Source organism: Streptopelia decaocto, assembly GCF_964273445.1.
Source record: "Streptopelia decaocto genome assembly, chromosome: 11".
Classification (NCBI taxonomy): domain Eukaryota; kingdom Metazoa; phylum Chordata; class Aves; order Columbiformes; family Columbidae; genus Streptopelia; species Streptopelia decaocto.
The window spans coordinates 11636057-11654188 of NC_138666.1; the positions used below are offsets into that span (position 1 = coordinate 11636057).

The following is an 18132-nucleotide window of genomic DNA, read 5'->3' on the forward strand; positions in this document are numbered from 1 at the left end:
TTGCCCATGTTTGCTTTTTTCACATATTTGCTCTCATTCCTCTACCCTGTGCCTGCTCCCATCCCTTTTACATGTTGGTCTTGCCCCAAACCACCCTCTGACTCCTGCTGCTGCACAGTCACACTTGGAAAGCAACTTCTTTAACATTCCCACAACTACACCTGTGGAAACCAGCACAAGTCCAAAGCAAAGCAGGCTCTTCTGAGCAGAGATCATGCAAGTTAGTTGCCTCTGATTTGTGTCTTTGTGTATTACTGGTATTATTTGCAGGGTTTTTTTTATTTTGATAGTCTGAGATGCCAAATTTTATTCTTGCAGAACTGCGCAGACTATTGGAGAAGGAACATGGGATCCCTTTGATAAACTACCTTCTCAACCATTAAAAACAATGAGAATTTATCCACTCTGGCTGGATTTCATCAGTTCCACACACCCCAACTCTTAAACAGGATCTGAATGCATAAAACTCCCAAGACTGACAAGCTGATGCGCGATTCACTGGAGGGCACAGGGTATGATTTAACCACAAAAGAAACCAGCCTCCCTGATGCAAAACCTTTAATGATGTCTGACTCAAGGAAATGCCATTGACAGCTGTCAGAATCACTAGCCAGAAGGAGCAGCATCAAGAAATGTTCATCCCTTGACAGGACACTGTGCAAGAGTGAGCCAAAAATCATGCACTAAGGCTGGTACCTCAGAAATAAGGAGCTGAAGCCATGCGTGATGGACCTTTTAACCCTCTGGGTGAAGGGAGGCACAGAGAGCTGCAGTTGGGGTGATGCTGCTCAAAGCTCCCAGGAAGAGAGAGCGGGGGGAAAGAGCTCTGCTGGCTTTGCCTCCAGGTGACAGTGGTACAAGAGCAGCAAAAGCAGGACAGAACCCTCTGGAGACGGGCAGAATAACTTCTGAAGGATGCCCAGGCTAGCTGGCTTCAGTAAGTGTGTACTAACATGGTAGATATATCCTCACCAAGGAAAGGCCTTATTAAAAAAAAAATCTCTCCAGTCTTAAAGAGACAAGAAAAACCCCATTCAACAGTGTTAAGGCAATGTTAACACACGTGGAAAGGCAGTAACAAGAATTGACAACTTTGCCATCAGTAATATTGCCACACATACAGCCCCTGTCCTGCCCCCAGCAGCACTGCTGGCTTGTCAATGGGTAATGTCATGTCACATTTTATCATTTAGGAATGAAGAGCATCTGTCCCTGGCAGACAGATGTGGTTTGAGTGACCACTTAATTCTGATAGCAGCCAGCTGCCCAATCTCCTGCCTGTGGCACATGAAGCTTCCCTTCCAGTAATCCCAGTGTTGGGTTTTAGCAGCTCCTTAATGCAGGAGATTACACACACAAACTGAAGCTGGCACACAGTCACCGGCAAACAAAATACCAGGCAAAAGACCCATGGAGGGACCCTACACAACCTGGATGAAAGATCTGCACCACACTTCACCTAAAACAGTGTAAAGACTTGGTCTCAATACCAGATGGCATAACTTAAGACCAAGTTTATATTTTGCTTTATTGGAATACATTGCAGCAATTCTCCTGAGTTCAGATTTGCTCCAAATGATCCACAGGGGCAGGATTAGCCACCAGTCCAGGATGTATAACAGGATGGTTAGCTGTTCCGCTAGCCCAGAAATCTCTGGAGAAGGCAACTACTGAAACCACACACAATCTATAGGACAGACCTATAGAAAACACACAGAATCTCACCTGACAGCCTTAAACTCAGGCCCGTACTGTCAATCCACCCAGTGAGGTTTCTACCAGCACTCGCTGGGTCCTAGCAGCAACTCAGCATTAACACTGCACGTTAAAATTGACTTAATGGGCAAAAACACTGGCTCTATCTCATGCTAGTCATTTATTTGGGGACAGTTAGGATTCTCCAGCTGAAATGCTTGTCCTTTGGGCAAAAAACTGACATATTCATCTCCAGATAAAAATTATTAAGGTAAAGTTTGAAACTATAAATTGTCAGTTCAAGTGTAAAAGCTTTGCAAAAACACTGTAGTTAAGCAAACAGTTAAAGAGCTAGGTTATTCTAGCAGGGAGAAATTGTCCTTTTCAAGGGAAATGTGCCTTATATTTATGAGCAACTGTTTTGTCTAACTTCAGTCTTCCCTGCAAAGCCCACATTGCCTGGCATTCCTGTTGACTGGTTTCCATGCACATCCACAAAGGCCTGGGTTGAGTTGTTCAGTGGTGTCCAGGGGCTTCAGCAGCATCATCTCCATTCGTTTTAATAAAAGTTTAAATCCCTGCGACTACTTTCAAAATGTCAGTCTTCCTTTCTGTTACAGAAAGCTTAACATTCCCAGCAATCCTCTGACATCCTCTTCCGTGCTCAGGGAGATGACAAGACATTTTAAAACAGCTGCTTCAAAAGTTAATATCATTTTAAATGAAAATTTAATTAACTAAATTTATTCTAGATTTCAGCTACGCAAAGCCAGGACACTACATACAACTTTCTCCTGCCTACATTTTGTTGTCATTGCTGCTGATGCGTATGCCTGAATGCAAACAACATATTTCAGGAGGCCCTAGCCAAGGAATGCTTTGCCTCATCCATTTCCAAGCTTGGCAAAAAACAAAAGTCTCTGTGCTCCAGCTGTAAGCATTTTGGAGACTCATGTGTCTTCAGCTGGGGCTTTTGGTAAAGAGATACAATGGATATTTCTCAGATGTAACAAACCTGACTTTCAACATGGTTTCTTACACAGAGCTCACTTTAGCAGGATTCAGAGATGCCCCTGTGTGCTCCTGAACAAAAGCCCTAATGAAGCATCAGCTGCTGTTCATCTAATAACAGAGCAGCCTATGAGACCCAGGGATTGTGCTGGGTTTCAGACTGAGCTTGTTATCCTGTCTCACATATCCGTAAATTAAGCACCATGTCAGACTCTTAGATTATCGCCTGCCTAAGATACCATCCTTCCTCTTCTTCAGACAGTAACTGTTGCTCATGCCATGAATCTCTTCTTTCCTTGTCCACATGCAGTTATACATTACAAGCTGTTGTTTCCCAGCAAGGATCCTTGCAATTAGCAACCCTGCCTGTACACTTTACACCCCATCAAGATGAGTCACACAGACTCACATTCGAGGACTCACCAGTGGGGATTCTTCGCTCCCAAATATCGCGACACGAACAACAGTGTCCTGTTCTCCCATCCTCTGGGCTTCCAGTATCAATGGGACCTCCACCGAGCTGTGAGGCTGGATGACCCCACAGGGCGCAGGGCTGGAGTACCACACAGCAGCATCCTCCTTGTGTTTCTATAAAAGGGAAAGAATCAGAGTGACCTTTGAGAAAAACTTCTTGACATCTACCACAATGGCAATTAAATTTTTTAAAAACCCTAGGAGAAGGCAAAAAGGCACAGAACCAGATCCGAAACTAGTACGGGATTAGCATCCTGAAAGGGTCCAAAAACTGACACATCTGCAAACATCAGCTCCTTTGCTGGCAGCCTCCTTGCAGCAGCTTTTCACGGTCCTCTAAGTTCTCCTGCCTGAAAGCAACCCAAAGACTACAATAGAAACTACTTCCTAAAGAGTTTAAAATGCTTCCTAAAGTTTATAGTCAGGTAGGTTTCCATTTAAGCACTTCCTAAAATTTATATTCAGGTAGGTTCCTGTTCTCAAACCTTTGTTTGCTGAAAACAGGCATCTACCTGAATATAAACCTGCAAGGTCTTATCCAACCCCCTTTTTGTTCCTAATTAATACCTCAGTAACATTTGAGGCAAAAGGCAAATGCAATGCCAAACCTGAGGAAGAACCTTGTAGCAGCCTGGAAGATCGCTGTCGTTCACAAGGGTCAGCATCTGCTGATAAGGGAATTTTAGAAAGCACCGTCCAAATGTCATGATGGGATTGAGCACTTGCAGTGGCGGAACTATGCATCTAGAAAGAGAGATGATCAAAAGGGAATTAGAGATACTGAGAGAATGTAGAATTTGTTTACTCCCTAAATAGCATGAAATGGAGCATAACACATTTGTCACTGTCAAATAGACATTTAATACCCCTACAGCAATAAATCACTTTTAACTTCTTTATATTCATTTTTATTCTGCAATCTCTGGTAAGGGAAGGACAAATTGAGTCTCGGTATTGCAGCAGCTTGCCAGCGTGGCCAAGTGTCCAGGCAGAGCAGTGTCCTGTCCCAGAGATGTCTGACAGGCACCTTCACCCCAGGTGGTTTGCAAGGACCCTCTCAATGCTCCCAGCAAGACATGAGCTCTGGGGAAGCCTTCCCATCAAGGACCAATGCTCACCAGGGCTCACGGAACACAAGACTACCAGTGTCTCACCAAAAACAACTCCCTCCTCTCCCATACCATTGTTACCCTGCCTGAAAACTCAGCCATTTGCCTCAGCAATGGAGGGAACGAGCCACCAACTGCCTTACGCAGTGGGTGATCACCCTCTCCCAGTTCCTGCAGCTACCTTGGTCCTTTATCCCCACACGTCCATACACTCTGTTCCCATTTTTACTTATTTTACAGAATTGCAGCCCAGGCCTGGGAGAGAGAACAGCATCAGTGAGCTGCATCCCGCTTGTAATTAAACTGACACCAACTGCAGCACAACAGGACTGAATCCGGCTGCAGCAAGAACAACTTTTGGCTTAAGTTTGAGAACATAAATGCTCAAAAGAACTAGAGGGAAGCAGAGAAATTTGAACTCAACTTCCACACAAAGAACTATTTTCCCTTTTGTAAGATCTTGCCCTCATTTTTCTCTCACCAGTCCTGCCACAAGCCCTTCCCCATTTGCACGCCTTCATTAACTGAACCAGACAGCAGCTTTCAGTAGGCTGCTTGCTGCATCCCTAACAAATGTTGCATTTTGGTCACAACCCAGCAGAAGTTCATCGCTTGCAGGAAAGAAGAGAGCCCTTTGGAAATTTGCTACACCTCAAGCACCAAAAAACAGGCCAATAATGAATATAATTACTGTTCCCATTAGAAAAAGGCTGAGGGCTGTGCCTGTCCATTGAGCACAGGTGCCTCTCAACATGGGCTGTTTTCAGAGCACTGCTGTTCTCATATCTAGCTGGGCAGAAATAGCTCATTAAGCAACGCTTCTCATTTGGAGCTGGAGCCAGCAGACCATGTGCAAGGCAGCAGAAGGGAAGTGCTGGTACCTGGCTGTGAGGAGCAGTGCCGACACCTCCTTGCCAACACCATCCACATCCACCACCAGAGCCAGCTCGTAACTCTTCACTGTGTTGGAACACAGGGTGACCTAGTGGAAGAGAAGAGCATCAAATACTTGATCACTCCCAAAAGCCATTGTGTCCATGTGTGGTGTCCTCTGGTTCTTGTTCCACAGTACGGAAGGGAAGGTTTTCGCCCTAATTCTGCTGGCCCATGTGTAGAGCACAGTCTCCGACAGTAATAAAAGCCTTCTGACAATATCTTTGTTAAATACACTGTGCAGTTATCAGGGCATATGTAAGCTAAATTAAAGCACAATTAGGCTAGTGCTCTACTCACCACAGTATTAAAATTAAGGGATCAGTTTTTCATCTCAGCTACAATAACAAATCTAGAGAAAGTCTGTTGACTTCAACAAAATGAGTTCAGCTTTACAGTGGGATGCTGAGGGCAGTTCACTGCTGCCAAAGCTTTTTCAGTCCCCACTGGAGATCACCACAGTGAATACAGCTCCTTCTGCTCCACAGGAGAGGAGAAATAAGACAAGAAAAAAAAGCAAACTGCTTTATATGATGACATCTCTCTTTTTAATAGCCACCTTCTGTCCTCACCCTTCCTCTGCCCACTTTAAATCAAATAACTCTAAGCAGTTCTTGAAAACACATGAATGACTTTCTGCACTTGACCATATGGTACATGGTCTTCAGGTTATGATTTTGGAAACAAAATGGTGCTCTTTCAGAAAAGTCCTAGAGTAAACCAGCTAACAAAAGCCTAACACTAGTGCATATATCTTACATTATGCTTAAATCTAGCAGTGCTAAAGCTCTCTTGTACATCAGTGAAGCTTCAGCTCAACCTGTGGAAACACGTATGGCCAGAATCTTCCCATACCTGGATGTTCACGTTTCCCTGGGAACGGATGGTCCCTCTGCGGGGCTTTATGATAAATTCATTTGGCTTGAAGTGACGCTGAGCTGCCCTTCTCCGGGGTGGGGGAGCAGAGTCCAACATATGAGCAGAGCTGGTGACACTGGCGTCCCCTGAGCCATCCCCAGGAATACGAAGGTTGAAAGTCATGGGCACCAAGGAGGTGTTAGTGAGGCAACATGACAAGGTGCGAGGAAAGCCTAGGAAAACAACACGAACGAATTTATGCACCTATTATCCCACGATTCCTGGTGTGAATATCCTGTTACAGTAAAACTGCGCTCAGACTTTAGTTCTTTTCCATCTGAATTGCAGCTAATTGAGAAACTAAGCAAGGAATTAACTGACACTTAAGTTCCTTTTTACACTGATCATAGAGACTGCTTCCTTGGCAATGCCCACTCTTAGTGAGCCTGAACACCAGAAGTTTTTCTCTCTCTGAGGAACACCATCACCTGCACCAACAGCAGCACCAACTATTTCCTCACTTACAAGTGTGCATTCAGACAGACCATCTGTTCTGAAAATTCAGTCCATGAAATTCCCTGTTAACTCTGTGAATGCTCCCAGTTTTCAATACATAAGAATAGTACATTGTCATCAAGGATAAGCTACAGCAGAAGAAAGGATGGATGAAAGTAGGAGCTATAGCACGATGCAAAGCACTCTAATGCAGTTTCTCTAGGCGGGATCCTTAAGGCAATCTCCAGTTTTGGGGCAACCAGACTGAGCACATGACAATTTGCAGCCCACTTCACATGAGGCAAGCCTGATGCTTAGAAATTAGCAGGAACCACATCCCACCTTACTTAACAAATGGGGTCATCACATCCACACTGCACACTGGCTTTTATTACTGCCGGCAAAGGTTTACATCCCTTTAGCTTTCATGCTTGCTCTGCATAATGGAAAACCAGTGATACAACCACATCTGAGACAGGACATCAGCCCATAACCTGTTCTGCAGCAGACACCTGGCTTGGCTGGCCAGCTCAGCAAGAATGAGACATCTCCCATGGCTGTTTCCCAAGATGGGAAGGAAAGATGCAGAGGAAAACCAACTGCAGACACAGCGGGGAGTTTCTCCAGGCCCATCTCCAGTGCCCACTGCCCACCTCCAGCAAAGACTCCAGCAGGGAGGTGGGAGCTGCACAAAAAGGACAAACAGACTTAACAATCCCAAACAAGACTGAAGTCGCCAGGCACAGACAGCCAGCAGTACAGTTAAAAAGCCAAAATATAATAGCTGCCTTCAGCTGAAAAGACCTTATTAACAAAATCAGATTAAGTAGGATGAATCTCCTATTGCATAACCGTATTTCTTGCCTGGTATGTTTCTTGTTGTTTTATTTATTCAAAAGGAAACAAAGAAGTGGCAGAGTGGTGATGTAGGGAGGGGAGGTAGCAGCTCAGGAAAGGTAATGAGTTTTCTTAAAAAGTCCACAAACAGCATGAAAACACAGAGGCATCCTGGGCACAGAATGATAATGGCCCTTCAATCAATCCACAATTGATTTCACATTTAAACTTTAGATCATCTCAGTAAAAAGCCTTTTGTGAGACTGAGATGGAGAACCCAAATTTGCATTTCAATGGAGACACTCTGGATGCTCACCAGGGCTGTCAGCAGAGCTTCGCTTTTGGTGGGGAAGGAGAAGGAGTCCAGGACACTGGGGACATCAGTGCCCAATGCAGAGCTATTACCTGGGCATACTACCTTAAATGTGATGAGGTACCCTCACACCACTAATTAACATCTCACATTAAAGGTCAGGTGGGTAAAGAGCATCCTTGCCTTACAAAAGGAACATTTACCAAGAGCAGCTACAGACCAGTACGCAGTTTAAACTCCCCTTCTCTTGCAGTCCCATCCCTTGGGCCCTCCCAGGACAAGGACTTTCATAGCCATTCTGCTGCCAAATATTGGGAAGTTGGGGCTGAACAGAATATGACACACCACAAAATACCAACTTTCTATTCCTTTGGTCCTATTTGATCTCATTATGGCAAAAACACTGCCTAAGCAACCAGCAGCCCTGGTTTGAACACCCCAAAGGCTGTTTTGGAGGAAAATGAGTGACAGATGCTCTTATGTTCAAGTGCTCCATTTTGGTAATGCACAGACCTCCCAACTTGTGTCCAAACTCACAGCACACTCACCAAATGAGACGTCACCAAAGACGAGGGAAGGTACATTGAAATGAAAAGTCGGTCCGATGACACAGCCCCTGTGAAGACAAAGGCAGAGGAGGCACTGGCTTAGTTAAAGAGAACTGCAAATCTTTCAGCTTTTTTTACTGCTCAGATGGATCCAAGCTGGTCTCAGAACCATGGTGGGGATCAAATCAAACCTGTCACTCTTGTGCTCAGCACAGCATCCACATGGACAGGAGGCAGCCAAAGCAAAGTGGTCAGCAGCTGAAAGCTGCTGAAATGGCTGAGGGCACCATGTCAAGGCAGGGGAACAAGGGTATGTCCCCAAGTTGTTCCTGGCCCAGTGAAGAACCATGAACAAGTCATGGCTCTGTGCCTCAGTTTCCCCATCTCTAACATGATGGACACAAAGGTGTCCACACCAAACTCACTGTACTCACTGTTACTCACTGTAACTCACTGTAACTCACTTTCCCTGCTGCAGGTTCCCCTGCTCTGGTATTTCTTAGCTGGAACCAGTGCTTGCATGGAGTATATCAACATGTTCCTCAGATCTTGATCCAAACAATCATTATGTATGCAGGATTTTGAGACATGAATGCAGGGGAGACCCAAACATCCATTGAGAAAAGCGGTAACAGCTCTAGACCGCAGACAGTTGCATCTTGGAAGAAAGTACCAGCTAGTCACCAATGCACCAGCTGACACACCCAAGAGAAATACATCTTAAACTACCAAACATGCTTGTCCTGAACCCACCACACCTCATTGCCTGTCCTTACATTCAGCAGCCAGGCTCAAAACTCCTGAACTCACCAACATCCACTGAAATCAGCACTTGGAGCTGCACAACATTAATTAATTTACTTCATGGTTGATGCCAGTCAATGCCAGCTCTGCCTCTTAGTTCAAAATCAAGGACCACAGTGAATAGTGCCTTCTAGTTTTCTTCCCAGGACTGCCACTGGGTCTGTTCTGCACATGAACAGACCCCAGTATCCCACAGGAGGGACCTGATTTAATTCAGTATACCTTTTAAACACCAAAGAAACAAACATTCAAGACCTTGTAAAGTTGGTTTCCAAGCAGAGGAAAGAATAATCGCTTACAGTTTGGGCATCTTCTGATTGCATAGTCAAACATCAGTGAGAAAAATTAACATTGGATTGAAACTCCTAAAAGTTAATTCTTGATTCTTGGAGATGAATCAGTTCCTGACAGTAAGTCAGGTAGTAAATCCCTTCTGCTGCTGAAGTTCCTTCTCCAAGGACCTCATATAATCACACCTAACCCCCCAACACCTTACTCTGGATGGAGCACAGGGAGACAACTGAAAACTACCTCCAAACCAACCATGACTGGGGATCGCACTGGGAAAATGCCAAGGATGAACCTTTCCAGGCAAGCGGGGACGTGACTGCCATTTCTGCTGAGCACACCGTGTCCAAGTGACTGCCCAGAAGATTCAGGCAAGGAGCCAACCCAGAGCTCTGTGCACCACAGCTGATAACAGTGCAGCTTGCAAGAGAATGGAAGGAAAGGCAGTGTTTTTGGCAACGGCTGTGTTTTACAGTAGAACTAAATAATGCACTTGTGAAGGGAGATCAGGGTCCTTGCAGAGTAGGAAGGATAACTCAAGGTGGGAGAGGAACCACTTGCACTCTCATCCCTGTCCCCTCCTTTGCAGCCCAGTGTCCCACCAGTCATTTCACCTTCATTCAAAAGAACTGGGAGTTTTTCCTCCCTCCATGGAGGACTAAATCCAGTACGCAGAACCTCCCAAAGAGGGAGACTCAGGTTGACCTGGTGGGTGGACATCTCAAAAGAGTTTGTAAACAAACAGCTTGAGTTGTGGGGCTACAAAATGAGAGATGATGGATCCTTGAAACACAGGCAAGACAGAAAGCAAGGAGACAGATGACATCTGAGAGGGGACTGCAATGGGAGTTACTACTGAGGGATAGCTGTAGAGGAGCAGATGGGGACACTGGGATACCGTCAGATGGGCTACACAGGAGCCACCATGCAGAAGGAGAGGAATACAAGGATGAGGAAGAAGGTAAAGAAAGGAACATCCCCTGTTTTTACTGAGACAGAAGGTCTGCACTGAGCTCAGGGCTGTGCTGGCAGAGAGTGGCCAGAGAGGAGGAGGTGCTGGGTACTGGGAGACAGGGCATCAGTGGGAAAACAGGACCTTTTCATTTGCTTGTGGGAAGCTGACAGCTCTTCCCTTCCCCAGGAGCAAGGCCACTGTGGGGCAGAGGCAGGGGGCACAATCCAAGGAAAACTGTTTTTCCTGTGATAAGCACAACTTTACAAGTGAAACCTGCCCTTGCTCAAGGAGAAAGCTGCTTATGCAATAACATCCCGTGACCAATTTGGGGGAGGGACAGAGGAGAATAAATTCTTTGATTGTGAAGTGTTCCCTCTTGATTTCCAAAAAAAGCAGCACTTTCCCTCCAAACACAAAGCCAATGTAATTGTTTCTCTACTGAGGTCAACAAACCTACTCACCTCTCTTCTCTTGCAAAGTAATAACCTTGTTGTTCTTTTTTGTCCATTTCCCTTATCTATTGGTAAAATCAACTGCAGATTCCTTTCATTCCTTTACTACCTTGATCTAGTGCCTCTCAACAGCAGCAACCAGCCTCACAGCTCCAGAGCACACAGCATCAACTTTCCTGCCTACACCATGTTATCCCACCAGCCCATGGTTAAGACCAGCTTGGATAAGTTTCTAAGTGAGCTTTGCCTCTCCTACCCTATCATCAGCTTATTTCCCGCCGCCTCCTCCCCTTTGCTTGGTGAGGATTATCTTTTGCAGCAGCACCAGCCCATGGGATGATGCCCAAGTCCTTGTGACAGGTCTTGCTGCAGAGCTCCCCATCACCCACATCAGCACTTTCTTGGCTGCAGAAAGGAGGTACTGTAGCACTCGCTGTGCAAGAGCCAGGAGGACAGCTTGTCCTAATGCATTAGTGTGAGAGATGATGAGGCTGCTGTCACCCATTTTGCAGAGATTAACAGAGGATCTTAAAAACACTGCCTCCGGCTGCAGAATCACCCAGGGCTGGCCCACCACTCAACCATCTCCAAAATTCTATTTGCCTTGCTGTGTTCAGGTGGGACACCCCAGGCCATCCCCCGCCCAAAGCTGATACCATCACATTGGCCATGGCCCAATGAGTAAAGAGTTACCTTTAAGAAGGAGTCACTCCAGCTCCTGGGTTCCCAGACTGGGCAGAAGGCATCTCCACACCTTCCCGTCAAACTTTTTTCCAGCATACTTAATCACTTAAAGCCCTGGGGTTCTCACAGAGAGATGTCAAAGGGTCACAAAAGGAACCTGCTGTTGCCAAATTCTGTGCAAACAGTGTCCTGGAAACTCACAGAACCACCCTGGCTCAACCATGAAGGCAAAGCTGCTTCCCAGATAAACCCAAGACTTCAGAAGTTAAACTGGGTATTGAGACCATAGGAGGCATGGTCATGGGTGGCCAGCAGGTTGAGGGAGGTGATTCTGTCCCTCTGCTCTACTCCAGTTGAGACCCCACCTGCAGTGCTGGGTCCAGCTCCAGAGCCCTCAGCACAGAAAAGACATGGACCTATTGGAGGGGGCCAGAGGAGCCACAGAAAAGATCAGAGGAATGGAACACAGGCTGAGAGTTGGGGTTGTTGAGCCTGGAGAAGAGAAGGCTCCAGGGAGATCTTATTGAAGCCTTTCAGTACTTAAAAAGGGCCAATACGAAAAATGGGGACAGGCTTTTTAGCAGGGCCTCTCATGATAGGACAAAGAGTGACAGCTTTAAACTAGAAGAGGGGAGACTCATATATAAGGATGATTATTTTTTTTTTTTTACCAGGAGAGTGGTGAAGCACTGGCCCATATTACCCAGAGAGGTGGTGGATGCCCCATCCCTGGAGACATCCCAGGCCAGGCTGGACAGGGCTCTGAGCAACCTGATTTGGGTGAAGATGTCCCTGCTCATGGTAGGGGTGGCACTGGATGAGCTTTGAAGGTCCCCTTTAACCCAAACTATTCTATCATTTCTTCTCACAGACAACTATACTTCATTTCCTGCTGCAATTGCGAGGTTCAAACTGAAGTCAAGGTTAAAACACTTTGGCTCTTAGTCTTATTTCTGATCCTAGTATCCCCACACTAAGACCTTAGACAACATCTTTTTTCTCTGCTCAATCGTAAAATAAGGTATGTGTGAGATGGTTACCCAGAGACAGCCACGGATGTGCCCACTGAACTCCTGTAACCCTTCTCACCTGATAGTCAAGGTCACAGGCTCGGGGGATCCATTCACCCTGAACTTAAATTCTTCTGTGAACTGCCCCAGGACAGTGGAACTGAAGGAGATCTGGATGACTTGGAGCCCATCTGGCAAAATGGTGCCTTCCTGGGGAAGAAAGGTGAAGGAGGAGCCCAGAGCTGTAGCTGGAGGGACCAAGCTGAAGATACCATCAATGGCTCCTTTATTAAACAGGATCGCCTGCAGCAGCAAGAAAGCAAAACAGAAATACATAAGGAATCTCCCTTTCTTACAGAAGGCTGATTTATTTTCTGGTTTAACAATTAACATCTGTAGGAGGCAGAAGATGCTGTGTGCTGCTGCTTGGCAGAAGTCAAAGAAAATACAACAGGACAAGTTCTGCCTTATGGGTTTTTTCATGCAGAGCAGTAATAACTACACAAAAGCAGAGTCACTTTAGGTTTATTCCACTGACACAGAGCAGTCCACTTGAACTTGCAGTGCAGAGGACCTGCTCAACATCACCAAGTTGATTGCAACCCATCCCAAAGACCAGTTGCAGCAACCACCAGACAAGTCCAGACCTGCTAAGCACAGAACATGTTCTGCTTCCCTTGTACTCCCCAACTCTGCTAGGGTATATAATTTCAGTTTATTTTTTCTCTTATCTGATAGTTTCTTAGTTTCTGCTCAACTGGAAATGTCAGGAAAGGACAAGAGGGAAGTGCACAGCAGCTCCCTCTATTCCAAAGAATTCCTTTCCTAAATACTCACCACCACCACCTAAAATTTTCCCATTATTAGAATTAACTACAAATTTAGAACAAAGTCAAACTTTGAACATTCAAGAGGTCTAATGCCTCAAACAAGTGACACAACACACAGCAATTGTTGAGGTTCACCTTTTATGTTGATCAAGAAGTGCCCATGTCTGCTGCGAGCACTGGCAATCAGTCACCAATAACTTACCCAAAGCAAAGCTGTAAAGTTTCTGATTGCTGCAGGGCAAAATCCTGCCATTTCCACAGACTTATCTGCTTTGGATTTTGCTTCCACGCTTTTTATCCTTGCAAAATCAGTCAAAAACTGAGACAGGAACACAGAAATGTCCTTTTTTTAAATTCTGGGGCTGCTATTGAAAATATTTGTGTATTCAAACTCCACAATGGTAATCTGAGAACTCCTCTCTCCTCTCATGTGTTTCACACCTTTGTTACAAATTGCACTTAGGGATGCTGCACTGAACTGAGGTTTACCTTCGGTCCAGCTGCTTAGTACAGCACTAAGTATCATCTACTTATTCACATTTTGTCAAGTAATGAAAGTAATAAATTGATATAGAGAGAATCAATAAAGTATCAGCATTAAAAATGCATAGAGAGCACAATATTTTGGTAAGAAAACACCTTAATGTGTCCTTCCCTGACACAGTCAAGCTTTTGAAAGTGTCTGGCATGATATATTGCCTCATTTTCTACCTCTTTCAGTTGCTCTACCTTATTTTTTTGCAGAAGATTTGACACCATTGAGGGGGAGGCAAATATGTAGAAAATTCCTCTGCTTCATTTTCAGAAATGCTTTGCTCTTTATAGAGGCAGAGATGTACTTAGTCCAAAGTGTGGCAAGAGAAAGCACTCCCCACTTCTTTGCAAGGGGCAGCTCTGAGCCAGGAGGCTGCACAGCTTTCCTCTGCCTCCCAGGAATCAGCAGGATGCATTTAACTGAAAAAAACATGCTTGCAATGGTCTTGAGTTCAACTGTAGTAATTTGTTCCAGCTCCTATTCAACAGCCAGAGTACAAGGGTGCATTGCATCTTGGGCTGAAACAAAAGTCTCTGAATACTTATATTTTTGACCCAGTGTTGCTTTCATGTGTCAACAGGGTTGTTTTATTTTTCTTGCACAAAGTCTCCCAGCTGCTCTCAAGAGGAGGTTGCCAAAAAGCAGGGATTAGAACTTCATGAGCAACATACACACCTTTCGGACCCCATCAAAAGTATGCAGATCCTGTGAAATCCCCCCAATTTGACTATTATGTCAAGTATTCCCTGTTCACAACTGCCTAAGTTGCCAAAAATCTCGCAGGTGCACAATGTTCACTGCTGCCCTGGGAGCCACCAAGATCTAGTCCACGCTGCTCACCTCGTAGCTGTGGGCTGATCCGACAAACACCTTCCCGATGTCCAGCTGCTCAAAGTTGAAGCGGAGCCGGGGTCCGATGCCCTCCCCTCTGATGCGCAGGGGCAGTCTAGTCTCACGGCCTGGGGAGACATTTCCATTTCAGCACAAGAATTCTCTACATCTTGGGTTTTACAGGCTGCCTCAATGTTATTCTCGTGCTGGAGGGGACCAGCTCTAGATGCTCCAGGAGAAGATACAGGATCTTCTCTTCCCTCAGGAGCCATGTCCTTGAGCTGGTTTCTAATTTTTAACCAAGCCCTGGGGTTGGTTTCTAATTTAGTGATCTGTTTGCACCTTGAAAAAAGTGATGCTGAGTTTAAAACACGATCTCCAAATTTCTTCTCATGTGATCAGATGAGCTTTGAAATCTATTCAGTGAAGGCACAGAGCTCATGAAACAGAACTGAAGATAAAAATACACTCTCTATACTGATGCAATCAGAGATGACAGCACAGGAGTGGAGAAGTACGAGCCCAAGCAAGGTGAAGCTCCCTGGTAATGGTGATACGCACACCTGAGGGCTGCTTAGAGCAGGCAGAGCCTCTGCCCAACGTACAGGTTTGTACCTGGGTGCTCCAGGGCTCACCTCTTGCAGCAGCACCTAAGTAAGACAGGGTTTTATGATCTCCAGGGAGGAGAAGGACTCATCTAGTCCCAGCATGATACCAAGAGCTCAGCTTTGTAAAGACACCTTACCTGAGGCATGCTGAGCAGATATGGAAAACCAGCCTCCTCACTACTGAGATCAGATGAGCCATTAATATACTTCTAATACACACATCCCTTCCTGCAAAGGTAACTGAGACCACGAGGCTTATAGTTTAACTCTAAGATGTTAATTTTCTTCCATAAGTCTGCTAAGATGACATAGTGCAGGATGTTTTAGTCTGAAGGCTGTTCTGAACAACTGAAGCAGCCTAAAGCACCTGAATCCTTGCTCAAATTTCAGCTTGCCTCTCCCTGCCATCCCGTTCTACTCCACAGGGAAAGCAAGTAGCACAAGGAGAAAAGAGCCCCAAAAGTTGTATATAACCTTTGCTGTAGCTTTTGTGCAAAAATATTCCCCTGTCCTTCAAACTCCTCCTGTGTGATGCTCACCACTCCTTAAAGATTAGAAATGGAAGGTTGCTTTTTTAAAAAGTCTGCTGCATAGTTATTCTAGAAATTTCCAAAATTACTTTTTATTGCAAAGAGCAGCCCAGGTGTGACAACACAGTGCTGAGATCACAACTTGAAAAAGCTCTCCTGGAACAGCCTTTTTGAGGATTACTGACTTTTTGATCTTGCAACCATGGCATGAGGATGTTTGAGGATGTCCAAAGCCAGAGACAAAGAGCTAAGGAGCTTTTGTTGAATTCAGCATTTTGAAGTGGATGTAGCCAAGCCCAGCTGAAAGAGATGAGAGTTATGTTTCACAGCTCAGGCATTAATTGAAGGGCTATGTATTTCCACTGCATAGATATTATAAAAGAAACAGTACTGGGTGCTCTCTGTCAAAAGATTAGTCCAGCTTGCATCACATGTCCCAGAGCACACAGACCACAGTGTGGAAGGGCTACAGCCTCCTTGTCCTCAATCCCAAATCCATACATCATTACCATGGAGTGAGAATTCGATCTCAGAAGGAATAATATCTTGGCACATCATGCAGGGTGCACAATTTGGCATTGCTGTCTTGCTTTCAAATACTTTAAGGGTGTAGGTGGCCCAACAGCACAGGATTTTGTTGCCCAAGTCCTTAACTTCTGCTGGTGCAGGACAGTTCTGTCACAAGGTAAGGGAGTGATCATCCTTCGGGATTTTGTTTCTCCCTGCAAGAGTGGCTTAGACAGGGGTTTTGCAAGGTACAATCCACTACAGCTCTGTGTGCAGACAAACTTAAAAATGAATTTTAGGTGTCTGAGCCCCCACTGTGTTCTTCCTTCTAGCACTCAAGATCATGGCTTTATTTGCATAAATAACTAAGAAAGTTAATTTTGAGCTTAAATATTTGCCAAGAGCAAATTTCAAACCACTTTTGAACTGCCAGCTTTGCAAATTGCACAATGCTGATCAGTTCTGTAAATCACCTGATCCAGAAGCATCTGCTAAGCAATTTACAGAGGCACCTGCAAAAAAAAGTGGAGGCCAGCAAAGCCCTTTTTCAGTGGGGCATGAGATCAAGCTGCACAATTCACAGTGCTGCACCGGGGCAAAGCTTCCAAATATTCCCAGCAAGGGGCAGGCATCAGCACATCACACTCCAAAGAGATTTGTGACTGGCATGCAAACTCATGAGGAACTCAGTCATGCTTCTTAAGAGGAACCAAGAAGCAAAATTAATTGACTCCCTAGTTAAAGATTGATATTTTCTTCTTTAAACATTTTTTGCACCCAGGGAGCTTGACTCTGGGACAGTTTCCATTCTAATAATACAATGGATCTGCTCTGGTTTTTAAGAGATGGGGTACAGGCACATCATTTAAATAATCACCTCAAGGTTCTCTTCCAAGGAGCCAGTGGAAAAGTAAATCTCTCCCAAGGGCCCGTCGGGGTCTTTGAAGAGCAGGATCCTCTTTCTAAACACAGATCATTTGCCCAGCTCTGTTTCCTATAACTCCCAGATCAGCTCAAGGGTTGCATGCAGGTAGTTTTCCTATTTCTCTGTAACAAAAACAACTCTCCTGGCACAAGCCCTGGAGATCCCTGCAAAGTGATGGACACCATCACCAGCGCAAAAATCCCAGAGCCAAGAGCACAGCACTGAGCAAGGAACCCCTTGGGAACAACTTTTAAAAAAAATCAATCCTTTCCTTCCACAGCTCTAACAACTGCAGCTGGTGGGCAGGAAGACAGTTTGTTAACATAAGCCCTGCGTAATTATTGTAGGTGGCATTTGCCAAGTAAACCCTGCACAATTACTGTATAAATACAAAGCTGTTTTGTGACATTTGTACCCATCAGCTCAGAGCAGTAAGGAAAGAAACAAAGCAGCTGGGTTAGTGATTTCCCCACCCTCCAGAATGGGAGCCTGGCTGCTGGAGGACCACGAGTCCTGCACCTCTTCCTCTTAGGTGGAAAAAACCATGATGATCCCTGGATAGAAATCTGACAGCCTTATCCCACTTTTGAAAAGCACCTTAAGCAGCACCTTGCAGAGACACAGAGGAAGGACAAGGTAACGTGAACCAGGCAGCTTGCTGCAAGCATTCCCTGCCCCATGCTAGCACAGCAGAGCGATCCCCTCTGTAAGGGTAAAGATGGGATAACTCAGGTGGGTCAATGATAACCACTCCCAGAAAATTACTTGATAGCACTTTTGTAAGACAGGATGAGCATAAAGCTTGTCTAGCAGACGGCTTGCACTCTGATTTCCAGGAAGGGTGATCGCCCTGCTGAGTACAGCAAGCCCTGTGCAACACTACCCAGGTGCACCATAGAC

At 45.3% G+C, this 18132-nt stretch overlaps 1 protein-coding gene across 1 annotated transcript in view; it reads right to left on the bottom strand.

The window, feature by feature from the left end:
* Positions 1-18132, bottom strand: part of HYDIN (HYDIN axonemal central pair apparatus protein) — a gene marked incomplete at both ends in the record, with an annotated part of 137177 nt that overhangs the window by 78087 nt on the left and 40958 nt on the right. Inside the window, 7 exon segments of the mRNA XM_082062599.1 lie at positions 3130-3294; positions 3789-3924; positions 5171-5271; positions 6078-6313; positions 8274-8341; positions 12546-12769; positions 14672-14790. Of these exon segments, the coding sequence (XP_081918725.1) occupies positions 3130-3294; positions 3789-3924; positions 5171-5271; positions 6078-6313; positions 8274-8341; positions 12546-12769; positions 14672-14790 (1049 nt within the window).